Source organism: Lemur catta, chromosome 9 (assembly GCF_020740605.2).
Source record: "Lemur catta isolate mLemCat1 chromosome 9, mLemCat1.pri, whole genome shotgun sequence".
Classification (NCBI taxonomy): Eukaryota; Metazoa; Chordata; class Mammalia; order Primates; family Lemuridae; genus Lemur; species Lemur catta.
The window spans coordinates 84,026,354-84,051,711 of record NC_059136.1 but is presented as its reverse complement, the minus strand read 5'-3'; the positions used below and the strand labels follow the sequence as shown (position 1 = coordinate 84,051,711).

Sequence of the window (25,358 nt, the reverse complement as noted above, 5' to 3'; positions counted from 1 at the left end):
GAATACTTAGGAAAAGCTGTTTTCTCTCCACTCCTGGAAGATTGCTCAGTTGGATCCCGCCTAAGCCACGGGCAGTATCAGAAATATCTCAACCTCATTGGACCAGTAAAGTTATTATGATAAGATATGGCATTATTTATTCAAAACAGGACAAATCTCATGATGTTATCCTGAGCCTTTTATTCCTCATTTGAATAAATCATAATTGGTGTCACATTGAAAGGTAGTAGATCATTTTCTGGAAATTGATTTGTAGCTATTCTGGGATTTAATTACTTTAAAGAAAGTCAGTATTCTACTTTTGCTTATTTAATATTTACTGCTTACACTCTTTTAGGATTTCATTTTAAGTAAACTGATATTCTAGTTTTGCTTATTTAAAATGTACTGTTTGGTCTCCCAGGAGTTTCTTAATTGAGATTTTAAGTGTTTTTTCACCAGCTAACTGATCGTAGGCTAAAAAACTATAGGCAGACAATCCAAATGGAAATTTTATTATAGTGAGCAATGAAAAATTTTCTCAATGAGCTCTCTCCATAAGATGCTGTTTGGGAGACTTCAAGCTTCCTCCCCTCGACCCCCATCAAATAGAATGATTCTTGGGTCTCCTTTCTGCTTCTCTATAGATATTTTCTTGCCTTGAGAAAATATTCATACAACATTTGAGGCAGTTTTTAGAAACGCTGACTTTAAGTCATGCATATCTTTAATGAAAAAATACAAAATTGTATGTATGGTGTTTATATTGTTATAAATAGGTAGACATATGGCCCGCAGATCAAAGTGGATGTACAAAGACTAGTCATGTTAGAGCAGTGAGATTTGGATCACTGGAACATATGCTTTTCCCAAAATGTTCTTAGTTTTAAAAATGTTAAGAATAGATGCTTCATTTAACACATCAGATTTAACCATCCTTTAAAGAACTCTTTAAAAATTATTTAGAGAGACTCAGAATTGTTTGGGGAGATTAATAAACCTTTCCTGAATTTGATGAATGACAGTTGTCTTTATTCCAGAGGTAATCGACAAGTTCAACACCATGGCGATCATCGACGGGAAGAAGGAGCACGTGAGTCTGACGGTGGACAACGTCCATCTGGAGTATGGTGTGGTGTACGAGTACGACAGCACCGCTGGCATAAAGTGCAATGTGGTGGAGAAGATGATTGAGCCCAAAGGTTTCTTCAGCCTAACTGCCAAGGTAGGAGCGATCCTGGGAAAACAAGTTTTTTTGTTCTGAATAAAGCAACTGGAACTCTCTGGCATCCTCACTTTTAAAAATGTAGATAGCTGAACATGTCATTGTCAGCTCATTCAACTTCTTTTTATTTTTATCCCCCTACCCCCATTATTCAGGCTATGTACAGCCTCCCTTTCATTGGTTCTTTGGAGCTCAGTGTTAAGTTAGATGGGACTCTCACTCAGGCAAGTGCTTGTTGATAATGGCAAAGGCTTCACTGCATTTATTAAGTTTGCTTCGTCTGTGAATTCAGTATCGTGAATATGATTCAGATGGTTTTCGTGATAGATGCTGCTTTTTTTTAATGCACATAATCCTCTGAATTTTCAAGTTGTGAAATACAGTATAAAAAATTTCAACTTCTGCAAGTGTTGTGTTTAGTTCATAAAATTTCAGGAAGCCCAGAGATCAGTTTGTGAATAGATTGTTAGACATTTATGTAATTCTCATTTGGGAAGGACGTCACCACAGGGCCCTTAGACTGAAGCAAGATGGGCAGGCAGGAAGTGGGGGTCTCCATTAAAATGGATAAAACACATGGTAAAGAGGTGACCCTGCTTGCTGTCGTGTCCTCCTGCAAGGGGAGTCGGCGACACTCCTACTGCGTCCTCCACAGGCCTTGGCTTTAGTGCTCTGTGCTGCTCTCATATTGTCACGTGAGAATTCAGACACTGCAAGTAAGAAAAATGAGATGTAGTTTCCCTACCTTCATTTCTTCATTTCAATTCTTGTTTCATATATGTATAGTTGAGAGAGATTTAGCATTTATAACATGCATTTTAAACATTTTAGTGGGAGAAAATAATAGAGATCCAAACGAACTAATTTTAAAATAACTATCTATTTTTAATATTCTGAAAGTCAACTTTTAAAAAAAAATCTCATTTTTCTGATGATACTGGACCACTGTATGTATCTATTGATATAAAATATACATTTTCAAAATGCAATCCCTTTCCAACTACATTGTACTATTAGAGGGGTACATATAAGAGTTTGGGACCAGATTGTTATCCTTATTTTATCTCATTTTCCAGCTATTTTAAGTTTGCAAATTACATGGATTGTTCTATACTTGACAACTGTGTAAGCTAGTACTGCAAATATCATTCCCTTTTTACACATGAAGAAGAGAGAGCCAAAGAAGTTAAGAAATCTAGCCAAGGTCATACTGCTAGTGATATAGTCAGCTCTAATTTCTAGACTAGGGATTAAACAAAATCTCATAGTCCATATTCAGCATATCAGGGAAGTGGAGGTGGTAAGGGAGCACATTTTATGTTTCACAGAATGTTATAAAAATATTGGTTAAAGGTATAATTGATCCTTCTGATCTCTGAACAGTCATAAATGCCACATATAAATATACCACATAATTGATTCTTAAGTCATTGGAAATTCTCAATAATCTGTGGTTCATACACATGCACACACACATAGATGCATGCATATACACACACGCTGCCTTACAACTGATTCAAATGGTCAAAAGAATTTCCTAATTGAAAACATCATATGGATGTTTTTATCTGATGCTTTTATCAGCTGGAGCTCAGACACTGCATGTAACATTAATTTGTACTTCACAAGATAACTGTTCATTTATTCATTCCTTCAGCAAGCATTTGTTAAATGCACTCTTTCTGCACTTGCTGAGTTCGCAGTAACAAGTAAGGATGCTGCTGGTTTTCCTTAGTTTTTTTGTTCTATTATGAATTGAGAAAAACAGTGTTCTCAGTGACTGCCGACTAAAATATAGATGTGTTTGCCCATCAGAATGTACTGATTTATCCAGCAGCATGTCTTTGAAGCCCACTTACCTCCCTACTCAGGGATTTATAGTCGGCAGAAGGCAAAACCTGAGATTCCAAACAAGCAAATGGAATTTCTTCACTGACGGTGCCTCACTGAATGTGAGATCCCAGCAGCGACCCAGAACAGCAGAGGAAAGTTGCCCTGTATTGTTAACTTATGAAATTTTTATGTTGAAGGTTTTTTTCTTGTTTTGTTTTGTGTATGTGTGGGTATGTGTGTTTATCACTGCAGATTCTTGAAGCTTTGGCTAAAAGTGATGATCATTTTGTACAAAACTGCACCAGCCTTAATTCTCTAAATGAAATGATTCCTGCTGACCTTCAGAGTAAATTCAGTGCCATTTGCAGTGAAAGAATTGAACACATACGTCAGAGAATATCCAGTTATAAAAAGGTAAAGGTTCTATAGATTTTACATGCAATTATTATTGAAATTATTATTTAAATGTCAAATTTAAATCAATTCTTGTTACTTTCTTTACATGTTTGTTATGTACCAGTTTACTGAAATAACATTTATATAACATTGTAGAGTTTTAAAAATGCCTTTACATCTATTACTTCATCTGATCTTTGTAAGCTTGTAAGCTATGTTATTTTTCCACATTTTCAAAATATAGTATTAATAACTGAGGCCTAAATAATGAAATTACTTTTTAGAAAAAGATAGAGCTTGGCTTTGAATGAAGGGTACCTAATTCTGAAGTCAAATTTTAAAATTACACTATAGCTCTTCTTTGCTTTTTCTCCCAACACAAGGAACAGAAGCCCTCAGTCAGAAAGTATGTGGAACACAGGCTGTTCTAAATTGATTGATTGGTTCATTCATTTGAAATATAATTATTGGGCACCCTCTACGTGCCAAGCACTGTTCAAGGTTCCAGGAATATAGCAGGGAATGAGACAGACAATTTCTCTCCTTGTAGTGCTCACATTCGAGTAGAAGAGACAGCAAAGACATAAATAAATTCCTACAGAGAGGAAATATCAAATATTGAAAAGAGTTATGAGGAAATCAAAATAGGGAGGTATCGTGGGAAGTGCTTTTGTAGGCATGGATTGCCAGGGCAAGAATGGAGAAACAGAGACAACTAGCAGCTATTGCAGTATCCAGTTGAGCGATGATGATAGCTTGGACTACAGTGAAGATGGAGTAGACAGAGAAAATCAGATGGGTTTGGGGATCTATTTTAGAGATAGAATTAATGGGAATTGATCTCCGAAACATATCCTATAACAGGTTTTAAATTTTTTCTATTTGTATCAATAGGAGAGTAATTAATTAAAGTATTTTCCTCCAAATGAACCAGGTTGCTCAAAATTTGGTACAACCATACTAGAGACTATTGTTTATCTCAATGTATATGGGTATGAGTTAACTATGTGTTTTATGTTCTTGATATAGTAAGTGAAAATAAGCCTATATATGTCTATTTATGCCTGTCTGAGAATAAGGGTGTTCGTGAATATCCAAGGGACTGTCAACATTGGTTACCTCAAGTAGAGTGAGGCAAGGGAAGAGGGACTGTCACATTTTCCTTTAGGAACTCCCTGTAATGTTTGGCTTGTTGAGTTGAGTGTACATTACTATTGTAATTTTTTAAAAGTCCATTCACATGAGCAAGACCGGTATTCAAGGTCACTGCTTAACTGTCACACCTGTTAATCCTCTCTCCAAGACTGCCAAGCTCAGTTCACCTATTTGAGTTGGGGAAGATTCCATGAATATCCCTTGTTGGAGTTGCAGGATGGAAGTTCTCTTTTTATGTCTCTTTTCTTTATTTGATGTGACAATGCTTTGAAGTAAAACTTAAAAACTCTGAACAAGAGCAAATGAGTATTATTCTCTTTTGGAAGACATTTTGAAAAAGAGAACCATTCTGCTTCAGAGATGGATCTATACAAGGCACGATGGGAATCGGGAAGATCCTGGGTGTCAAACTGGTTGCTGTGTGTCCCTGTCATTTCTCTTCCTTTGTTTTGCTTTCCTTCCTACTTTCTCCTCTCTATTCTTTCATACAACAATAATGGAAGTAACTTAAAGAAGTATACAAGGAAAAAAGTAAACTATATAAATAAAATCATAATATTAGGATCAAGGTATGCTAGGTAGTTAATTGATGCAGCTCCTTTAAAAAGGACCGGGATAGCACAGTCTTAAACACGACACATTTATTTTTCACTCACATAGAAGTTCCACTCAACAGGAGTCCAGTGAGGTGGGGCTTGACAGTCTTTCAGGGATCAGCTGCCTTCTATATTTTTGCTTTCTCTTCTGGGACGTTGTCCTCTTCTTCAAGGTCAAAGCTGGCTCGCTCCCACCGTGTCTAAGTTACAAATCCTCAGAAGGGGGAAAAGGAAGTGGAGAGTAAAGCTTCCTTTTGAGAATATGACCCAGAAATTGAACACCTCACTCCTATTCACATCTAATTACTCTTTAGCAAAAGAGAGCCCGGGAAGTGTAGTCTCATGCGTGCCCGACTAAAACTCGGGGAAATTATTAAAAGGAAGAAAGACAGAATGGATACTGGAGGAAAATTATCAGCATCCACTACATAGTAAAGCAGGTCTCAAGATTCTATGTAGTTGCTAAAGTTGCTGACTGTATTTGGCCTTTAGCCTGTTGGTAGCCAGAATGAAATGGGAAACAGTCTATTACATGTTTATCAATATCCCTATGAAGTATATATGTTTCTTAAGAGAAGCATAGCTTTTCCTGGGCTGGGCTCTAAAAGAAATCTCTCATCCTGGATTTCATAGAGGCAACACCAAGAAATGTCATGGGTAGTGCCCATAAACAAATCTCTGCAAAAGAAGGGATAAAACAAAAAAGAATTTGTTCTGTGTAGCAGGCATTTTTAATGCTATCTTCAATGGCATAGATCAAAAACTCAATTTTATTAAAGCAAATCTGTTGTATGATGGAGTGAAGATTAGGGAAGTATTTACTAGTGTGTACCTTTCATGGATGCAGTAGGAGCTTAAGTAACAGTTACTTCAAGATTCCTATGCTCTCACACTTATAATCCAATTGAAAAGAAAGGTCAAAAGACATGAAGTAAACAGTAATAATAATGTTTACTTAGCCTACTAGGCGGTACCACCAGGAATGGTTCAATGTGCTGGCACCAGATACCCTAGTTTATATGACTGTACTAGAGTTCTGTAGTATGGAACAGTTTTTAGTAGTTTACTATCAGGTGTTAGGCATTGCATCAGATATTTTACAGTTTGCCTGTATTGTATAATTTTACCAAAATGGTTATATGAGATAAACATTACCCATTTTATTGATGAAGTGACTGAGTCTCAGAGTGGTCAAGTAACTTGCCCAGAGGCACACAGCGGGGACCACAGTGGAATTTGAATCTTGCTTTTTTCTATTCTAAAGCTGGTTATTGTTCGCTTGTTTACCTGTGTTTGACAGTGCATCGCACAGCTTATGTGCTAAACAGTGTGGTTAATACCATAAAGGCAGTAGGATTTTAGTAAAAGAAAAAGCACTGTGGGCGATTTGTCAGAGTGAAGGGGAGAAGTGATGGCATTTAAGTAAAGAGAGATATCAGAAGTAAAGGCAAAGATGTAGAAAAGAGATTGATTATTGATGAAGAATTGGCATATTGCCTATACTAGGAAGGAGGATTTGAGTTAGATGCAATTAAAAAAGAAAACTGAGAAAATAGGATTTTTCCAGTGATAATTTGGAGTAGTATAATAATCAAATTTGTGAGGAAATCACTTGAGCAGCAGTATGGACAAAGTATTAATGGGGAAGAGTCAAACCGGTACAGTTTATAAGTAGTTTTTTCACTGGGCTCGGTGGCTCATGCCTGTAATCCTAGCACTCTGGAAGGCTGAGGAGGGATGATTGCTTGAGCTCAGGAGTTCAAGACCAGCCTGAGCAAGAGCAACGCCTCATCTCTGCTAAAAAAAAAAATAGAAAAATTAGCCAGGTGTCATGGTGCCCACCTGTAGTCCCAGCTACTTGGGAGGCTGAGGCAGAAGGATCACTTGAGCCCAGGAGTTTGAGGTTGCAGTGAGCTATCATGATGCCGCTTCACTGTAGCCTGGGTGACAGAGTGAGACTTTGTCTCAAACAATAACAACAAAGTCTTTTCTGCTTGTCAAAATGCAAGTTGGTGGTGACTTGGATAGAGCATTAGAGACGGAGAAAAAAGAATCAATTCAAGCTGTATGTAGAAGACAAATATATACAGCTTTATGATAACTTGGTGATGGCAGAGGAAGAAGCTGTCATTCCTTGGTTTCTAAAAAAAATATGGTTTGCCATAAACTGAGGACGATGTGTTGTGGGGGATTAGAAGCATTTAGTAGTTTTCCCCCAAACATTGGAGATTCTCCAAAACCTCATCCTGGTGAGTGAGAAGTATGTTCCATTTACTTATAGGTAACTGGGATCCTAGAAGCTTTTAAGGCAGAAATGGATAGGCTAATAGGCAGTGATTTTATAATAGATGGTAAAAAATAATATCACTGAATTATGGAAAGCTATTTTATGTACATTGTTGTTGGTCGAGTCTCAAAACAGCCATGTGTACTGACTCTTATCTTAGTGTTTTCTCTGAGAGGTTAAGAATTTGTTTAAGGTCATATAGTTGGCAAGTAGCAGAGTAGGTATCAGTCTTACAGAGTGCTGTCTCACTTATTTTTATTTTTAATTTAGAAATAAAAAGATACATCTAGTCAACTAGGACCTACATGTTTTAAAAGCTACCCTTGTCATCATCCCCCTTGACCATAAGCATACTTAACAGAATTGGCTTTCTCACTACATAGAGAAGCAAGGTTAACAAGAAAATATTTCCAGGATCTTTTCAATTTGAATAAGATATAAATGCCTAAGATGATAACTAGCTCTAATAGGTCACAAAAGGTTAGTTCCATTTATGTATCAAATGTGCATCAACAGAAACAATAACATTTTTAATTTCCACATATTTACTTTTAAACTATTATTAGCAAAATATTTTTCTTCCAGATGAAATCTTCATCACTCCTCTTTTTGTGAAATGAAATGTATCTGTAGAAACTAAAGTTTCAAAGACGCTGGCTTTGCTTTTTCACTCTAAAAGTTTTAGGTTTTAAAAAGAGAAGCCAGCTGATTTCTACTGTTTCTGTAGCCAGGTTTGTGTGATCACAATAGATTTCCTGGCCAGTTGTGCAGGGTACAGATGGTTTCCAGCACGTGAAAAGGCAAGGTCCGACCTTACTGAAGATGTGAATGAATCCTAAGTAGGCGCCTATTCTCTGTGCAGCAGGACGTGTGGGCAGTTTGAATGTAAAACTATACCCTGTTTGGAGGAACATGCTCCCCCTAAATCGTTTTGGGAACTCTCCTTAGTTCTACAGTCATTCTTCTGCTGTAGAATAATTCCATAATTGGGATTATTTTGGGCATTGGGAATACTTCCTAGATGTAAATATTTATCATACTTTCAAGAGTTAGTTCCTGTTTATGCAGAAATATTACATGTAGGAATTGGAAGTCTTACATTGAACGTTCTAAGTACCTTTACTTATTAATGCCACATAATCCTCCTGCTGATCTATAGATTAGGACAATTGTGGGCAAAATTCTTTCTCATGTCTCCTTCCCCTAAAAGGGTAGGTAGGCCAGTACAAAACTTTTATAACTGTATGCCTGAAAGGTTTTACACTTAATTGAAATGAGAGGCTATCTGCAAAATAATAGCTTCACTTTGTATTATTTCTTTTAGTCATGTGACTGTTATTGGATTTCACTGTGTTGCCATAGTCAATAATGTATGAATTAGCTACCAATTCATTAAAAATCTGAATTCCCATCTCCAAAAATTGTTTATTTCTATCAATATATAAAAATGCTTTAATATCACCTATATTAAAAGTATTAATAAATACTTTCCTTGCCCCTCACACTCCTCTGTACCTACTTTTCCATTTCTTGATTTCTCTCCTGCAAAGGGCTCCCTATGCTGTCTATACCTGCTGTCTCACTTACCTTCATCCTCCACAGAGCACACTCCAGTGGGGCTCTGGTCCCCTCCACGTAACTGAAATGGCTACATAGTTGACCCTTGAGCAAAGCTGGGGTTAGAGGTGCTGACCTCCTGCACAGTCAAAAATCCAAGTATAACTTTTGACTCCACAAAAACTTAACTACTAGTAGCCTACTGTTGACCAGAAGCCTTACAAAGAACATAAAATTCAATTAGCACATATTTTTCATGTTATATGTATTATATACTGTATTCTTATAATGAAGTAAGCCAAACAAAAGAAAATGTTATTCAGAAAATCATAAGGAAGAGAAAGTACATTTATTATTCATTCAGTGGAAGTGGATCAACATAAAGGTCTTCATCCTCATCATCCTCATGTTGAGTAGGCTACGAGGAGGAGAAATAGGAGGGCTTGGTCTTGCTGTGTCAAGCAAGAGGCAGAAGAGGTGGAAGAGGAGGAAGGGGAGGCAGGAGAGGCAGGCACACTCGGTGTACCTGTATGGAAATGCATCATAATTTCTGTCTTGACTGTTTTGCTTATTCATTTCGCTAAAAATATTTCTATGTGGTACTGATTCTTCCACCATTTTCTTTAGTTTCAGTGCCCATATCACAGAAGGGTCCATCCTGTAAAAGAAGTCCAAAGCAGGCTTGAGTAATTGGAATGCTTCTGCGAGATTGGCTAATGTCAATTTTTTTTTCTTTGCACTTCTTCTATGTCTTCTTCCTCCTTGTTAAGCACTGGATCAGAAGCACTCGTCTCCATCAAGTTGTCTTTTGTTAATCCCTGTGGTGTGCTGTCTTTTAGCTCTTGAGATTCTCCAAGATCCATGTCTTGAAACCTTTCACCTCCTACTTTTTTTCCCCTCTCCTTTCATGGCTTCCTTGATTGGCTCTGTTGTAAATCCTGTGAAGTCATGTACTGTACTGGACATAGTTTTTTCCTGCAGGAATTTATTGTTTTGGGCTTAATGGCTTTCACAGCTTTTTCTGTCACAACAATGCCATTTTCAGTGGTGTAATCCTTCCAGATTTTCATGATGTTCTCTGTATCGGGATTCTCGTCCATAACGTCGACGATCCTTTCCGTAGAGCACCAGGTGTAATGAGCCTTAAAGGTCCTCATGACTCCCTGGTCTAGAGGCCGAATTAGAGACATTGTGTGTGTGTGGGGGGGGGGGGGCAAGTGGACCACTTTGATGCCTTTGGTGTTGAACTCATGGGGTTCTGTGAGGCCTGGGGCATTGTCCCATATCAAAAGAATATGAAAAGGCAGTCCCTTACTGGCAAGGTACTTCGTGACTTCAGGGACAAAGCACCGATGGAACCAGGCAGATAAAAGGTTCCTGTTGTCCGGGTCTTCTTTTATTTATCTATCTATTTATTTATATTCTTAATTGGAGACAGAGTCTCACTATGTTGCCCAGGTTGGACACTTAACTCCTTGGGTCAAGTGATTCTCCCACCTCAGCCCCCTGAGTAGCTGGGACTAGAGGCCTGTGCCACTGTGAACTTAGAGGAACTGCTCACATGTAGATGATTAGCATTGCATAGCATTTTAAGCAACATTTGAGCTCACTAAAATAGCAACAGGAGGTGGCCATGAAATTATTACAGCAATATACTATATTATGTGTTATAGTTAATTTTATGCAGTTATGATTTAATACTTCATCTTTACATTTGTTGACATTTTTCTTGATTGCAAATGGTGACATTAAGTGTTTGCATAAGTTTTGATAAAATTTAACTTTTTATAATAGATTTGTGTATATTTTATGGTAATAAATGATCAAATAGACTAGTATCTGTATATATTTTAGGCATCCATGACATACCTAACTTTTTCTTAACTTTTTTTTTTAATATTTCTAGGCTATATAGTTTTTCTGCGAGTTTTTTCAAGTTATCAGAAATCAAAAATTCCACTTATAAGTGGGCTCGGGCAGTCAAACCTGTGTTGTTCAAGGGTCAACTGTATTTTGCCGAAGTCCATTCGTGGTTTTCCTTGTATTCCTTGTCTTAGTAGGGGCTGATGTAGTTGACCGCAAGCCTCTGTTTAAACCTCTGTGACGCTGAAGATGCCTGGAGTTTGTCCTTTCTTGTTGGTGGCCCATTTGCAGTATCCTATGCTGGTTCCTGCTTTTCCTCTTGACCCCTTCACGTGGCAGAGCCCTGGGGCTCAGGACTTCTCTCTCTCTACTCTCAAGCTTCTGATCAGTCTCATCCAGTCTCCAGGCCTGCTTGACCTCTCCAACTGGGCTTAACAGATATCTCAGATTCCACATGTTCAGAATAAGCTCCTGATCCCTGCCCCGCCTCTGCAGTTTGTCTTTCCTGCTGTCTCCTCTGTCCCAGGATTACACCCCCCACCACTGTTGCACAACCTAATGCCTTGAGTACAGTCTTCACTCCTCTCTCTCACGCCATTCTCTTCAAAATATGCAACCTTTCCTCACTGCGTCTGTTGCTGACAGCCTCGGATAAACCACTGCCCACTCTCTGCTGTGACTGGTCTCCTGCTGCGACCGTGCCCACCCACAGTTCTCCTGAATGACTGTGCATTTCAATCATTGTCAAAGCAAAACCCTTCCCGGGGGCCTCCAGCGCCCCACAGGACCTGCCCTAGCTCCACCCGGTACCTCTCCAGGCTGCCTCCTCTGCCCTCCTCCTGGCCACACTGGTCTTCTTGATGTTCCTTGAGGCTTGGGGCTTTTGCACTGGCTGTTTCCCCTGCCAGGAATGATTCTTTTCCAGATGTCTGCATTTCAAACTCTTCCCTCCTTCCAGACTTGGCTTGAATGTCGGCTTCTCAGTGAGCCTACCCTGACACTGTGATTACAATGGGCAGTCCATTCTTCATGTCATCTCTGCAGTGTCCAACCCTCTTACTCTCCTCTGTTTTGTTTTCAATTACATCTACCATCTCCTAAGGTTATATAATAGACTTACTGCATTTACTCTTTATCTCTCCCCCCAGTGGAATGTACCCCTAGATGACAGGAATCTTTGTTTTGCTCACTGATGTTTCCCAGCATGCTGAGAACAGTGCCTGATACCCTGGCCCTCCATGTATCACTGTTGGATAAGTGAATAAAGGTGGCAGTAAGTTTGGGCTACATTATCCATAGCAGATCTAAGGCCCTGTCCCTCCCAACTCACCTCCCCCCACACCCTGTACATTTCTTTATTGCAAAATTGCTGTTTTTATTTAGAGAAAAGAGCTTCCCGCCCCCGGGAGCTTCTCCAAAGCAGATTCATGAGCTCAGTATTTGCTTCGATGTTGCTAAAAGCTAGGCAGGTTAATGTTCACAGGGCCATTTCCTGCTATATGGCACAATGAGAATGTGTTCGCACAAACTGCGGTCAGTACATGAACTGTACCTTCTTCATCTGAGTTTTGAGTTTCAAAAGGTCTCACAGTTACATAGCAGGACTGCTGTTTGGGAGTACAGTTTTGATTTTCAAAATGTCACCACATTTCCAGTACCTGTGACTGTGGGGTCTCTCTTGCTGCCTCCCCCTCTCCTAGGGACACCCAGGATGGAAGACAGCACAGTGTTCCTAAGGGCCTTCCTTCCCAAGGATTAGCAGAGAGGGTTTCTCTCTGACTCTTACTCTTTTGGAAGGTTCAGGCACCCTCAGACACAGTATGCACCCCTTCCTGGTATATGGGGAAAGGGACCTCGTGTTCACGAGCATTTGGACTGGGATACAGATTGGAAAGCTGTGGGAAACCTGCCCCCCTGGTGAGGGAATCTTCCCCCTACTCTCTGATCGCTCTAGTAGCATTTCATTACAGCACCCTGTTCACTTCCTTCTCAGCACATACCAAAATTTCTAATTATCTGGGCTATACATTTCTTACACAATTGTATATATATGGTCATACACTGCATAAGGTTTTGGTCAATGATGGGCTCTATATATGGTGGTGGTCCCATAACATTATAATACCTTATTTTTACTGTGCCTTTTCTATGTTTAGATACATAAATAGTTACCATTGTGTTACAGTTGCCTATAGTATTCAGCACAGTAACATGCTATATGTGTAGACTAGGAGCAATAGGCTACACCACATGGCCTAGGTGTGTAGCAGGCTATACAGCCTAGGTTTGTGTATCACTATGATGTTCACACAATGACAAAATCACCTAATGATGCATTTCTCAGAATATATCCCCACTGTTAAGCAATGCATGACTGTATTGCATGTGTGGTACATAGAATTGCTATAATGATATTACATTATTTTTGCCTGTGTTGCCTACCAGACCATGAACTCCAGGAGGGCAAGGGCTGTATCTCTAGCACTGAGTACAGGGTCTGGAATAGATGCCTCTCTTCTTATTTTTGAATGGATGGATAATTGGTTAAAATGGAAGAAGGCAAGAGGAGCATAACTTCCCATTATAGTGGATGCTGTGACATAATAAAATTGATTTCTGTACCTTTATGTGTGCCATGGGAGCCTTATCTGAGACCTTTATCCTGCAACAGCAGTGGGAAAGAACTTCTGACTGCAATTTTGCATATGGCCGTAAATTCTAGGTCTATCCCACATAAGTCTCCAGCTCACCATTTCTTTATTAGTAAAGTGAGGGAAATAGGCCAGGAATTCTCTCAATTTCTTCCTTTCTTTTAGTGTTTAGGATATTTTTGCTATACGTTATTATTAAATTTGTTCATAATTTCATTAATAATTTCCTGCATTTCAGTCTGGTTCCATTTAGATTCCTACTGTGTGCTAGCACTTTGTTGAACTGCACAGCTTCTGACATGTGATTTGAAAACACAATTTAACATATAAATTATACATATGTATGCATATATATACACATACATGTGTAGTGTATGTATATACAAATAAGAGAATCTATATTCTAATGGTGAGCTTGTATTTATGAGATATAATTTTTGATACTTATTCTTGAATTTAACCTAGAAAAGGTAGACAGTGACCAGTGGTAGTCTTAATTTTTAGTCTTTTCCATGCCCAAATTTTCACTCTACTAGTAGGATCATAGTTATAGTTTTCAAGGGAGAAGAGAACATAGAGATTATTTAATCCATATCCCTTATTTTACTAAGAATAATAAAAACACTCTAACTTGCCCAACATATCAGTTATCATGACAGCCATAACTATAACACAGGTAGCCAGTGACTGTCAGTCCTTAGCTTTTGAGACTACAATTGAATATAACTCTATGAAACACCAATTATGGTGCACAAGATAGACATAGGTACCATCAGCCAGGGGAGCTGGAGATGATTGTGTATATTATGATTATAAGGAGAGTTACAATGTGCTGCAACCTAGCGTGTAGCCAGGGAAATTGAACCTAGACTAGAGCTCATGGCATTTCATAGAACTTCAAGATGCATAGGAAAATGTTAGGCAATGAGGGATGAAGAAAATTCTAGGCCCGATGAACAGCTTGTACAAAGGCCCAGAGTAAGTAGATAGTGTGTGCCAGGAACTCAGTGAAGGCTAGAGGGAGCTCAGGGGCTACGGGGGAGAGAGCTTGGGATAGAAGCTAGGTGAGGATCAGGCTTGGGGGTGCTTTATAGACCGTGGTGAGGAGTAGATGGATTTGAATGGAAACCCATTGCAGGGTTTGCAGCAGTGGGTGGCTACCCTTGGTAGTCGTACAAATCATTTGAGTATCACTCTATTCTCGATGGCATAAAAGCAGAGCTCATACCAGTCTTCAAGCTAATCCTGACCCAGCACTCAGCAGCGATTAGCAGGCAGTGTGGGAAGTGGAGCTGTACTGCCATTCTGGTCGGCACCACCACACCTTGCTGTCCCACCTGCATGCAGACCCATGCTTTGGCTTTCTGACTGCGTTTGCAATAATCCCATCTTCTTCCACCTTTGACCCTATTTTTCCATTTTGCCTTGCTTGAAAGATCTCTTTCCTGTCCTGGTGTCCTGGGATGCAGTTTCTCTATCAAACTGCTTCAGCTGCTAGAAGCCTGTGGATTTGAGTCCTAGTAAATTGTGTTGGTCACTGAAATTCATTTGTTTTAGCACCTAACTTGCAATCAGAGTTTCAAAGGAATCATATGCATTTGTTGCTTCTATTACTTTGCTTTATTGAGAATATTTGAGTTTTGAAATAACAATTTAATTTGAACAACTTATAATTTATTTCACTCGTTCCAGTTGACATGATTTAATTTTCTTTTGATTTTGTTACGGATGAGGCAAGCGAGACATCTGAGTTATTACTGTGTGTTCAACTGCTTTTCATTTCTTCTTTAATTTGCAGTTTTCTCGTGTCCTGAAGAACAGAGCCTGGCCCACTTTTAAACAGGCCAAATCTAAAATCTCCCCACTCCACAGCAGTGACTTCTGCCCCACCAACTGCCATGTCAACGTGATGGAAGTTTCTTATCCCAAAACATCAACCTCCCTGGGGAGTGCATTTGGTGTTCAGTTGGATAGTAGGAAGCACAATTCTCATGATAAAGAAAATAAATCTTCTGAGCAAGGTATGTTAGTTTTTGAAACTTTATCAAATCATGAAAAGTGATTTAGGCAATCATAGCTATTCCTGTATCCTTGAAATTCAGTAGATTCCTGGGGTATACCCAAGCCTGAACTTTTATGGAGAAAGGATTCCTTACTATAATCATTTGTATAATTATGCATAATTATATAGTGAATGAAAATGGAGTTAGGCATTTTTATTATTTTTCTTCTAAGAAGGATGACTGCTCTTGCTTTCCTTATATGTATGATAGGCATAGCTCATCTTGCTGTGAAAGCCACTAATCTAAAATTGCCCTGTAACTTTGAGAAAAATGCCTGAGGGACAGCTACAGGGATGCACAAGGCCATTCTCCATCATCGCCGTAGGACAAGGGATTGAACTGTCTTCCTAACTTTTAATTACAAGTCCCGACAGCCTTTAATTCCTGAATTAAATTCAACATTGGATTGGCATTTTATTTTATGTACTCTTGAACCTCTAAAAGACTGGATAAAGAAAATGTGGTGTGTGTGTGTGTTTGTGTGTGTGTGTGTGTAATGGAATACTACAGGGCCTCCCAAAATTCTCCATACAAAGGAAAAATGTTGCAAAATTTTGTAATGAATATTTTGTAAATAAAGGTACATTTAGCTACAATTCCCGTTTTCCCTATGTATGGCGACTTTTGGGATACCCTGTATTCAGCCATAAAAAAGAAGGAAATTCTGTTGTTTGTGACAACTCGAGTGAACCTGGAAGACATTATGTTAAGTGAAATAAACCAGGCACAGAAAGATAAATACTTCAAGAGCTCATTTATATGTGGAATCTAAAGAAGTTGATCTCAGAGAAGTAGAGAGTAAAAGGGGGGTTATCAGGGGTTAGGGGTCTGGGGGTCGGGTGGTTGAGAAGATGTTGGTCAAAGGATACAAAATTTCAGTTAGATAGGAGATTTGAGTAAGTTCAAGTGATGATCTATGGTATTAATACAACGTGGCGACCAGAGTTAACAATATATTGTATTCTTGAAAAGTGCTAAGAGAGTGGATATAAAGTATTCTCACCACAAAAAATGGTAACTATGCAAAGCAATGTATATGTCAATTAGCTATATTTAGTCATTCCACAATGTATTCAGCCCATCATATTGTACATGGTAATACATAGAATTTTATCTGTCAATTAAAAATAAAGAAGTAAAATTAATTGGATGGGATTGGTGTATGGTAAGGCAATAACTATGGCAATGGCATGATTTCGCTTGCAGGGAAGCTGAGCCCCATGGTGTACATTCAGCATACCATCACAACCATGGCAGCGCCTTCCGGTCTGTCTCTGGGACAGCAAGATGGTCACGGGCTCAGGTATCTGTTAAAAGAAGAAGACTTAGAAACCCAAGATATCTATCAGAAACTGCTAGGCAAACTTCAGACTGCAATGAAAGAGGTGGAGATGTGTGTTTGTCAAATCGATGAGTAAGTATTTTGTACTGTACTTTCAAGTTTGCCTAATGAAATAGCTGTAGAAAATGTGACTTTTGAAAAATCCAGTCATTCCCTCTTTAGTTTTCGGAAATGTAGGAGATGTGTGCTGATCATATAGGTCCTCCACATTCCAACACCTTAAACATGATTTTTAAAATGGCAAATAGATATAGATGTATATTTTAAGCAAGCATTTGATACCAGGGAAGAGAATGACAAAATTCTGTCCTATGTAAAAACACTAAATTAGTCTCAGTGTGAGAGTATTACCTTGAAAAATATGTTTGAAAAAGTACTAATTTTTTATGAGGATTTCCTTGTATCCTTTATAATTCAGGGCACAATGTTTGGTATATATACACTCAATAGATACTCATGAAAGATGTAAAGTATAATAAATGGGCCAGGAATGGTGGCTCATGCCTTTAATCCCAGCACTTTAGGAGGCTAAAACAGGAGAGGCCAGTAGTTCAAAACCAGCCTGAGCAACACAGTGACTCTGTCTCTACCAAAAAAAAAAAAAAAAAATTAGCTGGCCATAATGGCAAACACCTGTCCTCCCAGCTACTGGGGAGGCTGAGGCAGGAGGATCACTTGAGCCCAGAAGCTCAAGGTTACAGTGAGCTATGATGACGCCACTGCACTCAAGTCTGGGCAACAGAGTGAGACTATATCTCAAAAAAAAAGTATAACAAATGCTTAACCTACTTGCTAAATGAGTAAGCACAAAATTGTGTATCTCTAGGACAAATACTTTTTTCTGTTCTGATTGAATTAATGGCCTACTAAGCAATAACCCAAATAGCTGTGCCAATAATTTTAAGTAAGAGAAGGTGGAGGCAGTTAATGAGCACTGTTCCAAAGAAATCAGTTCTACTTACTCAAGAATTTGATGGTTGGAGACTCGCCTGCCCTCTGCAGATGATTTGTCTCATCATGGTGTGCGACGGTGCCTCACATCCGGGCAGGGTGGCTCTGTCAAAACAGCATGGGATTTGGGGTAGCTCCATTTCTCATCTATAGAAGTGGACAAATAATAATGAATTACAAGTTTGTGGTGAAAATTATACAAATTAGTACAGAAAGCAGTCAACATTGTGCCTGTATCATGCTTGCTCATCCCTTCATGAGAGGGAAATGATTGAATATATCCAAAGTTATAGATTCTGAAACTGATATAAACACCGTTATCCTTTTTCATTGTGCTCTCTTTATGAAGTTGTGGATTTAAATTGCTGCGGATGTGTACTCTTACTTCACACGCATACGTCATCCATGGATAATCATTCCATGGATAATTCAGTTTCCACATGAAATATTTAGAACTTATTCCAAGCCTTGGTTGTAATTAGACATTATACTGATGAAATCATAATTGACATGCTCTTATTTTACATGTCTCTGAAATTTAGAGATCAAAATCATCATATTAGATGCATCACATTTTAAAAATTATCTTCAAATATTTACTATTTGCTATTTTATTTTTCTGAAGTTTTGTAAGTTAGAATTAAAATTCTGTTTTCTTACATCTAATAAACTAGTTTTAAAAAATTACTTATAACCTTTGTGTATTATGCTGTGACTTCCCATTTACAGGTGAGTTAAACTGTTTGAGATTATTAAGCACAGGAGACTATTTCTAAGCATTTGCTTGATACTTTTGAACTGCTTTGGAATCCTTGTGACAGAGAAGCTTATATTTTAGGGCAATTATATTTTACTTTATTTAATAAATGGAATTTTATTATATGATATGTTCTATTTCAGAAACCAGTTCTTTTCTCCTTAAGGTATTTAGGAAGCGTACAGAAAAAGAGTCTTTATATATAAGGCAACAAATAGTGACATTGAACCCTAGATCTTAGCTCTCAAAGGGATTTTAAGAGAACATCTGGACCAATCCCATACTTCCAGTTCGAAGACTTATTATTTCCACTGTTTGGATGAGTCCTTTGTCAGTGGCAGGATTATTGATGTGCCTCAGCTGACACCACGCAGAGACTAAGCCCCTGATGCCTCGCCTATCCAACACTGCCTGGTGATTGTTCAGACTTTGTCTGTGTTGATTTATTGACTTTGTGTTGTTGTTGTTGTTGTTGTTGTTGTTTTGAGTTCGGGTAATGTAGAAATATTTTCACGAAAAAATTTGAATCAAAGAGCTCCCTTTACTTGGTTTAAAATATTTATTTTTAAAGCACTAGTTGCAAAAAGGGGTTGAGTCATTTTTATTGACTAAAATGACTTCTAATACTTACTTTTCATTTAAGATTTCCCTACTCTGTTATTCTAAAAGCCTTTACCCAACTGTGCATGTTTATTAGAAAAGTGACATGCAATGAACAAATAATTGGAGAAGCTAACTTGGTCTTCTCTGTGTACACGTATTAATTTAATTCTAAATATAAACATATTCTGCATAATTCAATGTGCGAAGTGATCACTTTAAAACAGTGCGGCTGTCCCGGTGTCTGGATTCCATGGCCCTTAATAGTCAGAGATGCTGCAGAGCAGTCAAGCTCAACAAATTATTTAAAAAGCTGGTTACCAGACAATTTTCTCACCACGTAGTAATTATTCTTGGTCAGACAAAGATATCTTTGCAGAATGGAGAAGCAGATCTCGGATGTGTTGCCAAGTTTTAAGGGAAATTGCCTCATATCATCTCCTTGCTAACCTTTCTAGAACTTGCTCCTTCCTGTGAAAAGGCCTGGCATGGGACTTGTCTTCTCATGAAGCCTGGTTACCCTGTCACTTGGGAATCCCTCTCCTGGAAATAAAATTTCCTTGAACACAGAGGCTTTTCACTAAATGCTCCAACTCTCCAACTGAGCTTCAGATCCAAAGATGGGATTAGAGACAAATTTGCTGTCTAGTAAAATGAGAAAGATGTCGTTATGAATTTTATCAGAGCTTTGTGATTCCTGTTTCACTTTAGGAAGCTAAATTCTTTTGCCCTTTAATGGGCTATTTTCTGGTTCAGACACTTGGATACTAGAAATAAGCAAAAGAAAGAATAACTCAGGTCCAGAATCTTGGGTGGGATTTCAAAATAAGGTGTGTGTGTTCTCACTGGGAGGAAGTGGATGAAGAGCATTGGGGCTTGTGAAGGTAGGAAATGTGAGAATAGACTTCATTTTGCAGGTGCCAGATGCCCCAGGATTGAGTGATGAGCAAACTGCGTTGCAGGACAGTTAGCGACCTGGGGGTCACAAATAGGAATGGTGGTGTTGGTAGTGGAATTATCTTTCAAGTTTCAGTAAGCATTAGGCAGGTAAATGTATAAAAAGAGGGCACAACTTCATAAAAACCAACATTTATTATAGGCCTATGTGCTAGGCAGGTTTATATGTTATGTACATTGGCTCATTTCATCCTCACAGTCCCTCTGTGATTTGGGTTATGAAACACTGGGATACGCCACAGACATCTCATATGTAAATTTGTTTTTGAAACTGAATTATCATTTCCTCATACTCAGATCTGTTCTGACTCCTCCTCCACCAAGGTCTGCCTCTTCTCAGTAAAGCGTTCCCCTTCTCTTTGGTCCATCAAGCCCGAATCCAGGTAATGGTTTTGCTGCTTCTCTTTTCTTCCCGTCCATCTGCAATACCTCACCAAGGTCTGTCAATTACACCCCAGAATATATCCATAGCTCTCAACATAGATCATGTCTTCGTCTTCCCTCCCTTGTGCCGCCATAGGAGCTTCCGAGCTGGCCTCTCTCCACGCACTCTGCATTCAGCAGACACCAGAGGGATTTGTAAAGGCAAACTGTGCGAGTGCCCTGCCTGAAAGCGTTGACTGGCGTTGCACCGCGGTGAAGTAATATCCGATGTACTATTGTGGCCCGCAGGTTTCCACACCACCTGCCCCCATCCACCTCTCTGCACTTACCTCGCAGAGCTCCAGCTGCATTAGCTGCTTTCTGTTCCTGGAAAATGACAAACTCAGGCCCTCGTCGCTGGCCCCCTGGGCACCCAAGTGTCAGGCTGATGTCCGGTCTGCAGAGAATCTGTGTCTAGTATCCCAAGGTCAAGGAGATATCCCCTGCCCAAGTACTCAGTGTAAAGGAGGTGCTCTCTTGCCCAGGTACTCACGCCACTGCCCGAGACACCTCCTGGTTTCTATGCAACACCTGTTTTTTACCTGTTGTTATGTTAACAACAAGTCTAAAGTCTCAGACTTAAGACAACAAAGATTTCTTTCTTGCTTACTCTGCATGCCCATCTTGGGGCACAGGGTCTCTGCTCCACATTGTCTTCACTCAGAGTCGCAGGCTGGACTGTGTCACATTGTCACAGCAGGGAGAAGGGAATGAGGCACACTGCACACGGGATAAAGGCCTCTGCCTAGCAGGGACCCAAGTCACATCCACTCACATTGCATTGGCTAAAGCGAGTCACACGGCTATGCCTGCCCTCAGAGGGTGAGGGGAATGCCAGCTGGTCACGTGCCCAGCAGATCTGCAACCCTGGTAAACAGCACTGACAACCTCCCTATTCCCGCCAGAAAATGCAAGTTAGGTGCAGGGATACTGGCTTCTGGAGAGAATATGTGTGTAACCGTGTGTCTCACCCATGTCACATCTAAATTGGGCATGATAATGATGCCTACTTCCTATGGTGGTTTTAGGGATTAAGTGAATCAATACCTGTTATTAATAAGTACTTAGCATAGTGACTGGCATAAAAGCTCAACAAATGTTAGCTATGATGAGGATGAGGATGATGACATTAAAAACACACAGGTAGTTGCAATGTACTTTGTGCAAAAACCTTGATTAATCATGGTATTAGGAGGAGATTCATCTGGAGTGGCATGCTGCTGGGGTTTTAATTAACAGACCTTGAGTAGGTAGCTTAATATTGCAGATGAGCAAAAGTAAGGGAAAATATTTCTGTCTGCACAGATAAAATATTATAGTTTGATGCCTTGTTGTTGTTTTTCAAAATCTAGAGATTTTATGCAAAAACATGGCCTCAAAAACATGGTTTCTCTATCATTCATCTGTGAGCCTAAGGTTTGTTCCCGCAGGGTGAGTGTAGGCATGATGCAGCTGTTTTAAATGAAAAGCAAGCGTGTGAATACAATTCATATAACTTTGAAAAAAAGTGTTTATACTTAGCCCCATGACTTCTAATTTAGAAGATCCATAAGCAGAGAGGACTTTTGGCGAAATAAGAAGTCCTGCACATCTTTCCTCTTTGGTATTCGGAGTTCATCTGTCTGTGCAGCATGGAGCTCGGATAATTGGAGTTAGTCTAATGTTTTAATCTTTTGGATGGAGGGGGTGAATAAATACACAATCTCTTTTACAGGACATAAAAGTATCTTTCCAACTAGAAAAACGGTGTTTAAAATTATTCCTAGATTTCAGTTATTGAAAATGTTCATAGGGCCTTGAACAATGTAACATAGCTCCTCTAATTTTTACCTGTGTCTGAAAACGATAAAATGCCAAAATATTATTCAAGTATCACCTTACCTGGCTATACTATTTGAAAGGGCAGCTTCATGCTTCCTTCCCCTGTTTATTTTTCTTCTTAGCATTTGCCACCATTTGATATACTATAAAGTTTACTTGTTTATTTTTCATCTCCTCTCAGTAGGATTTGAGCTCCAAGGAGGCAGGGGCTTTAGTGTGTTTTGTAAACTGTAAAAACCAAAGCACCAAGAACAATGCGTGGTATAATAAATGTGTTTTATTAGTCAGTGAAATTACTTAACAGGTATTAATGCACAGCAGTGGGCTTGATATTATGGGATATGTATAATGGAGATAAGAAATTTTCATGGTCTTGAAATAATAAAAGAAACATTACATTGCTATGGAAAAGTGAGGGTCAAGATATGTGCTGTTGATTGGAACTGAATGTCATAGGTATGTAGTGAATGCAAAGATGATTGTCACTTTGAGAAGCCACACATGAGCCTTTTGTTTAGATATGGTTTAATTCTTGCAAGTTTTGTAGCATGCTCTTTGGTAATTAAGAGCAATTCCAGTTTTGCCTAATTTTGAGTTAGACAGTTCTAACAGGAATATTCCATAGCCAAACATCCAGCCTAGAGTGGTGGGATCGGCAGCTACTCAAAGTCTTCATAAGGTCTCACCCCAGTTCAGTCTGAATGTGACTTTTTAGTCTGGAGCCAAGTGCAAGAGCTCCTCATCTGGGCAGATTTGTGACATTTCATCTTGGCTGGATTGCGGATGAGATTCGAGTTGCCCCTGCTTCCTCCTGTCTTCACCCTCTATGTGACTCTGCTTTCAGTTAGTGTCTAATAATCTCTAAGGCTGGGACTCCTGTTTGTCTGAGGGGTGAGAGGGATTGACATTATGATATTTTCCCTGTCAAATAGAGAAAGCCTGGGAGAAATCTAAGGCAGGAGTAGAGGGGTAGGTGGGTTTTTAATATCTAAGGATGAGCCCGTGGGAATATCAAAGCACATTTAGTGTTTGTGTTTAATATTTGGTTAGCACTTTAAAAATGACCAGGTGTTTTCACAGGGTGGTGATGGTGTGGCCGTGGTGGGGACAGAGAGGTGACCCCATTATGCACCAGCAATGTGTTGCTCTCAGTGCATTCCCACAGCAGTCGTGTGGGCTAGTTATTCTTATTGTTCTCACTCTGCAAATGTCAAAGACAACTATCATAGCTTTGTTTCAGCTACAGTGATAAGTGACAGAACCAGGATTTGAATGCAGCTTTCTGGTTTAAATGTCTGTGCTGTTACGATTTCTTATCCTGGGAAGAAAAAGTGAACTTTCTATGACACGCTTTTTTTATGCAACAGGATATTTGATGTGAAACATGGAAGCACTCTAGAAATATTTGTAAGCTTATCACATTCAGCAAATAAGGTAGTTATCTATAGCAGACGGTTTGGAAATGTGCACTTATTTTTTTTTTAATACCACATTGCAGCCTTCTGTCTTCGATAACGTATTCTCCTAAATTAGAACGTAAGACGTCAGAGTGTATAATACCAACAGACAGCGACAATGAGAAGGGGGAGAGAAATAGCAAACGAGTCTGCTTTAACGTAGCAGGAGATGAACAGGAAGATTCAGGTCACGATACCATCAGCAACAGAGACTCTTACAGGTAATATTCATTAGTTCCTCAAATCCATTTTATCATCAAAGTCAAATGTGATTCTGTATTTTCCACAAACGTCTTGAAAAAACTTTTTGATTGTTGGGTTTTTTTGTTTTTTTTTTTCTGTTCCCGAAATGGTCATATGTTATTATTATCAACCTCATACAGAGCGTTATGGGGCAGCATCATCTTTCAAATTCTTTCCTTTCATCATCTGAGTAACTTGGAAAAAGCCTTTTTTTCTCTAGCTCTGTGGACCTAATTTGGGAGACTTGTTCTATATGAGGATTGCACAACATGGATAGCAAATATGAAAATTGTGCCTATACAGTATTAACATTTTTTCTACATGTCTGTTTCTGATCATTGGGAATGAATAGTTGTTTTTTTTTTTTTGCCCTATTTCTCCTTCTTCTTTTTATATTCTCTGTTCCAAGCTAGTTGGACTAATGTCCTTTGCCCACCCCTAGGATCAGCTTTGTGTCTTTCTTCTCTTGGATATCTTCTGTGTTAGTTTTCTAAGGCTGTTGACAAATTAGTACAAACCCAGTGGCTTAAACAACAGAAATTTTTTATATTATCACGTAGCTCTGGAGGCCACAAATCTGAAACCAGGGTGTTGGCCTTGTTGGTTCCTTCTCAGGGCTGGTGGTTCCAGGCCTCTCTCCTTGGCATGTGAATGGTCGTCTTCTCCCTGTGTCTCTTCACATCGGCTTCCCTCTAAGTGTCTTGGTGTCCAAATTCCCCCTTCCTATAAAGGCACTAGTCATACTGGATTAACGATAACACCCTAATGACATCATTTTAAACTCGATGACCCTATCTCCAAATTAGATCACATTCTGAGGTACTGGGTGTTACATGTCAACATATGAATTTTGGGGGCGACACAATTCAACCCGTAAAACTGCTTCCAAAGTCTTTTGTCATCTCCCTACCAGACTCTCAAACGACAGCTCCTCCCATGAACTTCCTGAATTGAGGAGGGCTTTTTCTCCCTCGAATCCTTGTGTCACCTGAAACCTCCTGGAGGACTGCCACAACCTGCCACATAAACTGTGTACAGCTTTGACATCTCCCATTTCATTGGTATTAATTGAAGGCAAAACCTCTCTTACTCCCTCTTATTTATTATACTGTGTTTTGTAATGAAAAGATATTCAATACTAATCAAATCAAAAGTTATTCTCATCAGAGGCATTTATCACAAACTAGTAGCTAACATTAAAA

The 25,358-nt window shown here is 39.1% G+C and overlaps 1 protein-coding gene across 3 annotated transcripts in view; it reads left to right on the top strand.

Annotated features, from left to right (window-relative positions):
- PREX2 (phosphatidylinositol-3,4,5-trisphosphate dependent Rac exchange factor 2) overlaps window positions 1-25,358 on the top strand; it is a 274,675-nt gene that overhangs the window by 143,473 nt on the left and 105,844 nt on the right. For all 3 annotated transcript variants that reach the window (XM_045560617.1, XM_045560618.1, XM_045560619.1), the window contains exons 22-26: window positions 1,020-1,204; window positions 3,290-3,451; window positions 15,341-15,563; window positions 16,812-17,019; window positions 23,955-24,134. In XM_045560617.1, coding sequence (XP_045416573.1) covers window positions 1,020-1,204; window positions 3,290-3,451; window positions 15,341-15,563; window positions 16,812-17,019; window positions 23,955-24,134 — 958 coding nt within the window. The remainder of the gene's footprint in view (window positions 1-1,019; window positions 1,205-3,289; window positions 3,452-15,340; window positions 15,564-16,811; window positions 17,020-23,954; window positions 24,135-25,358) is intronic.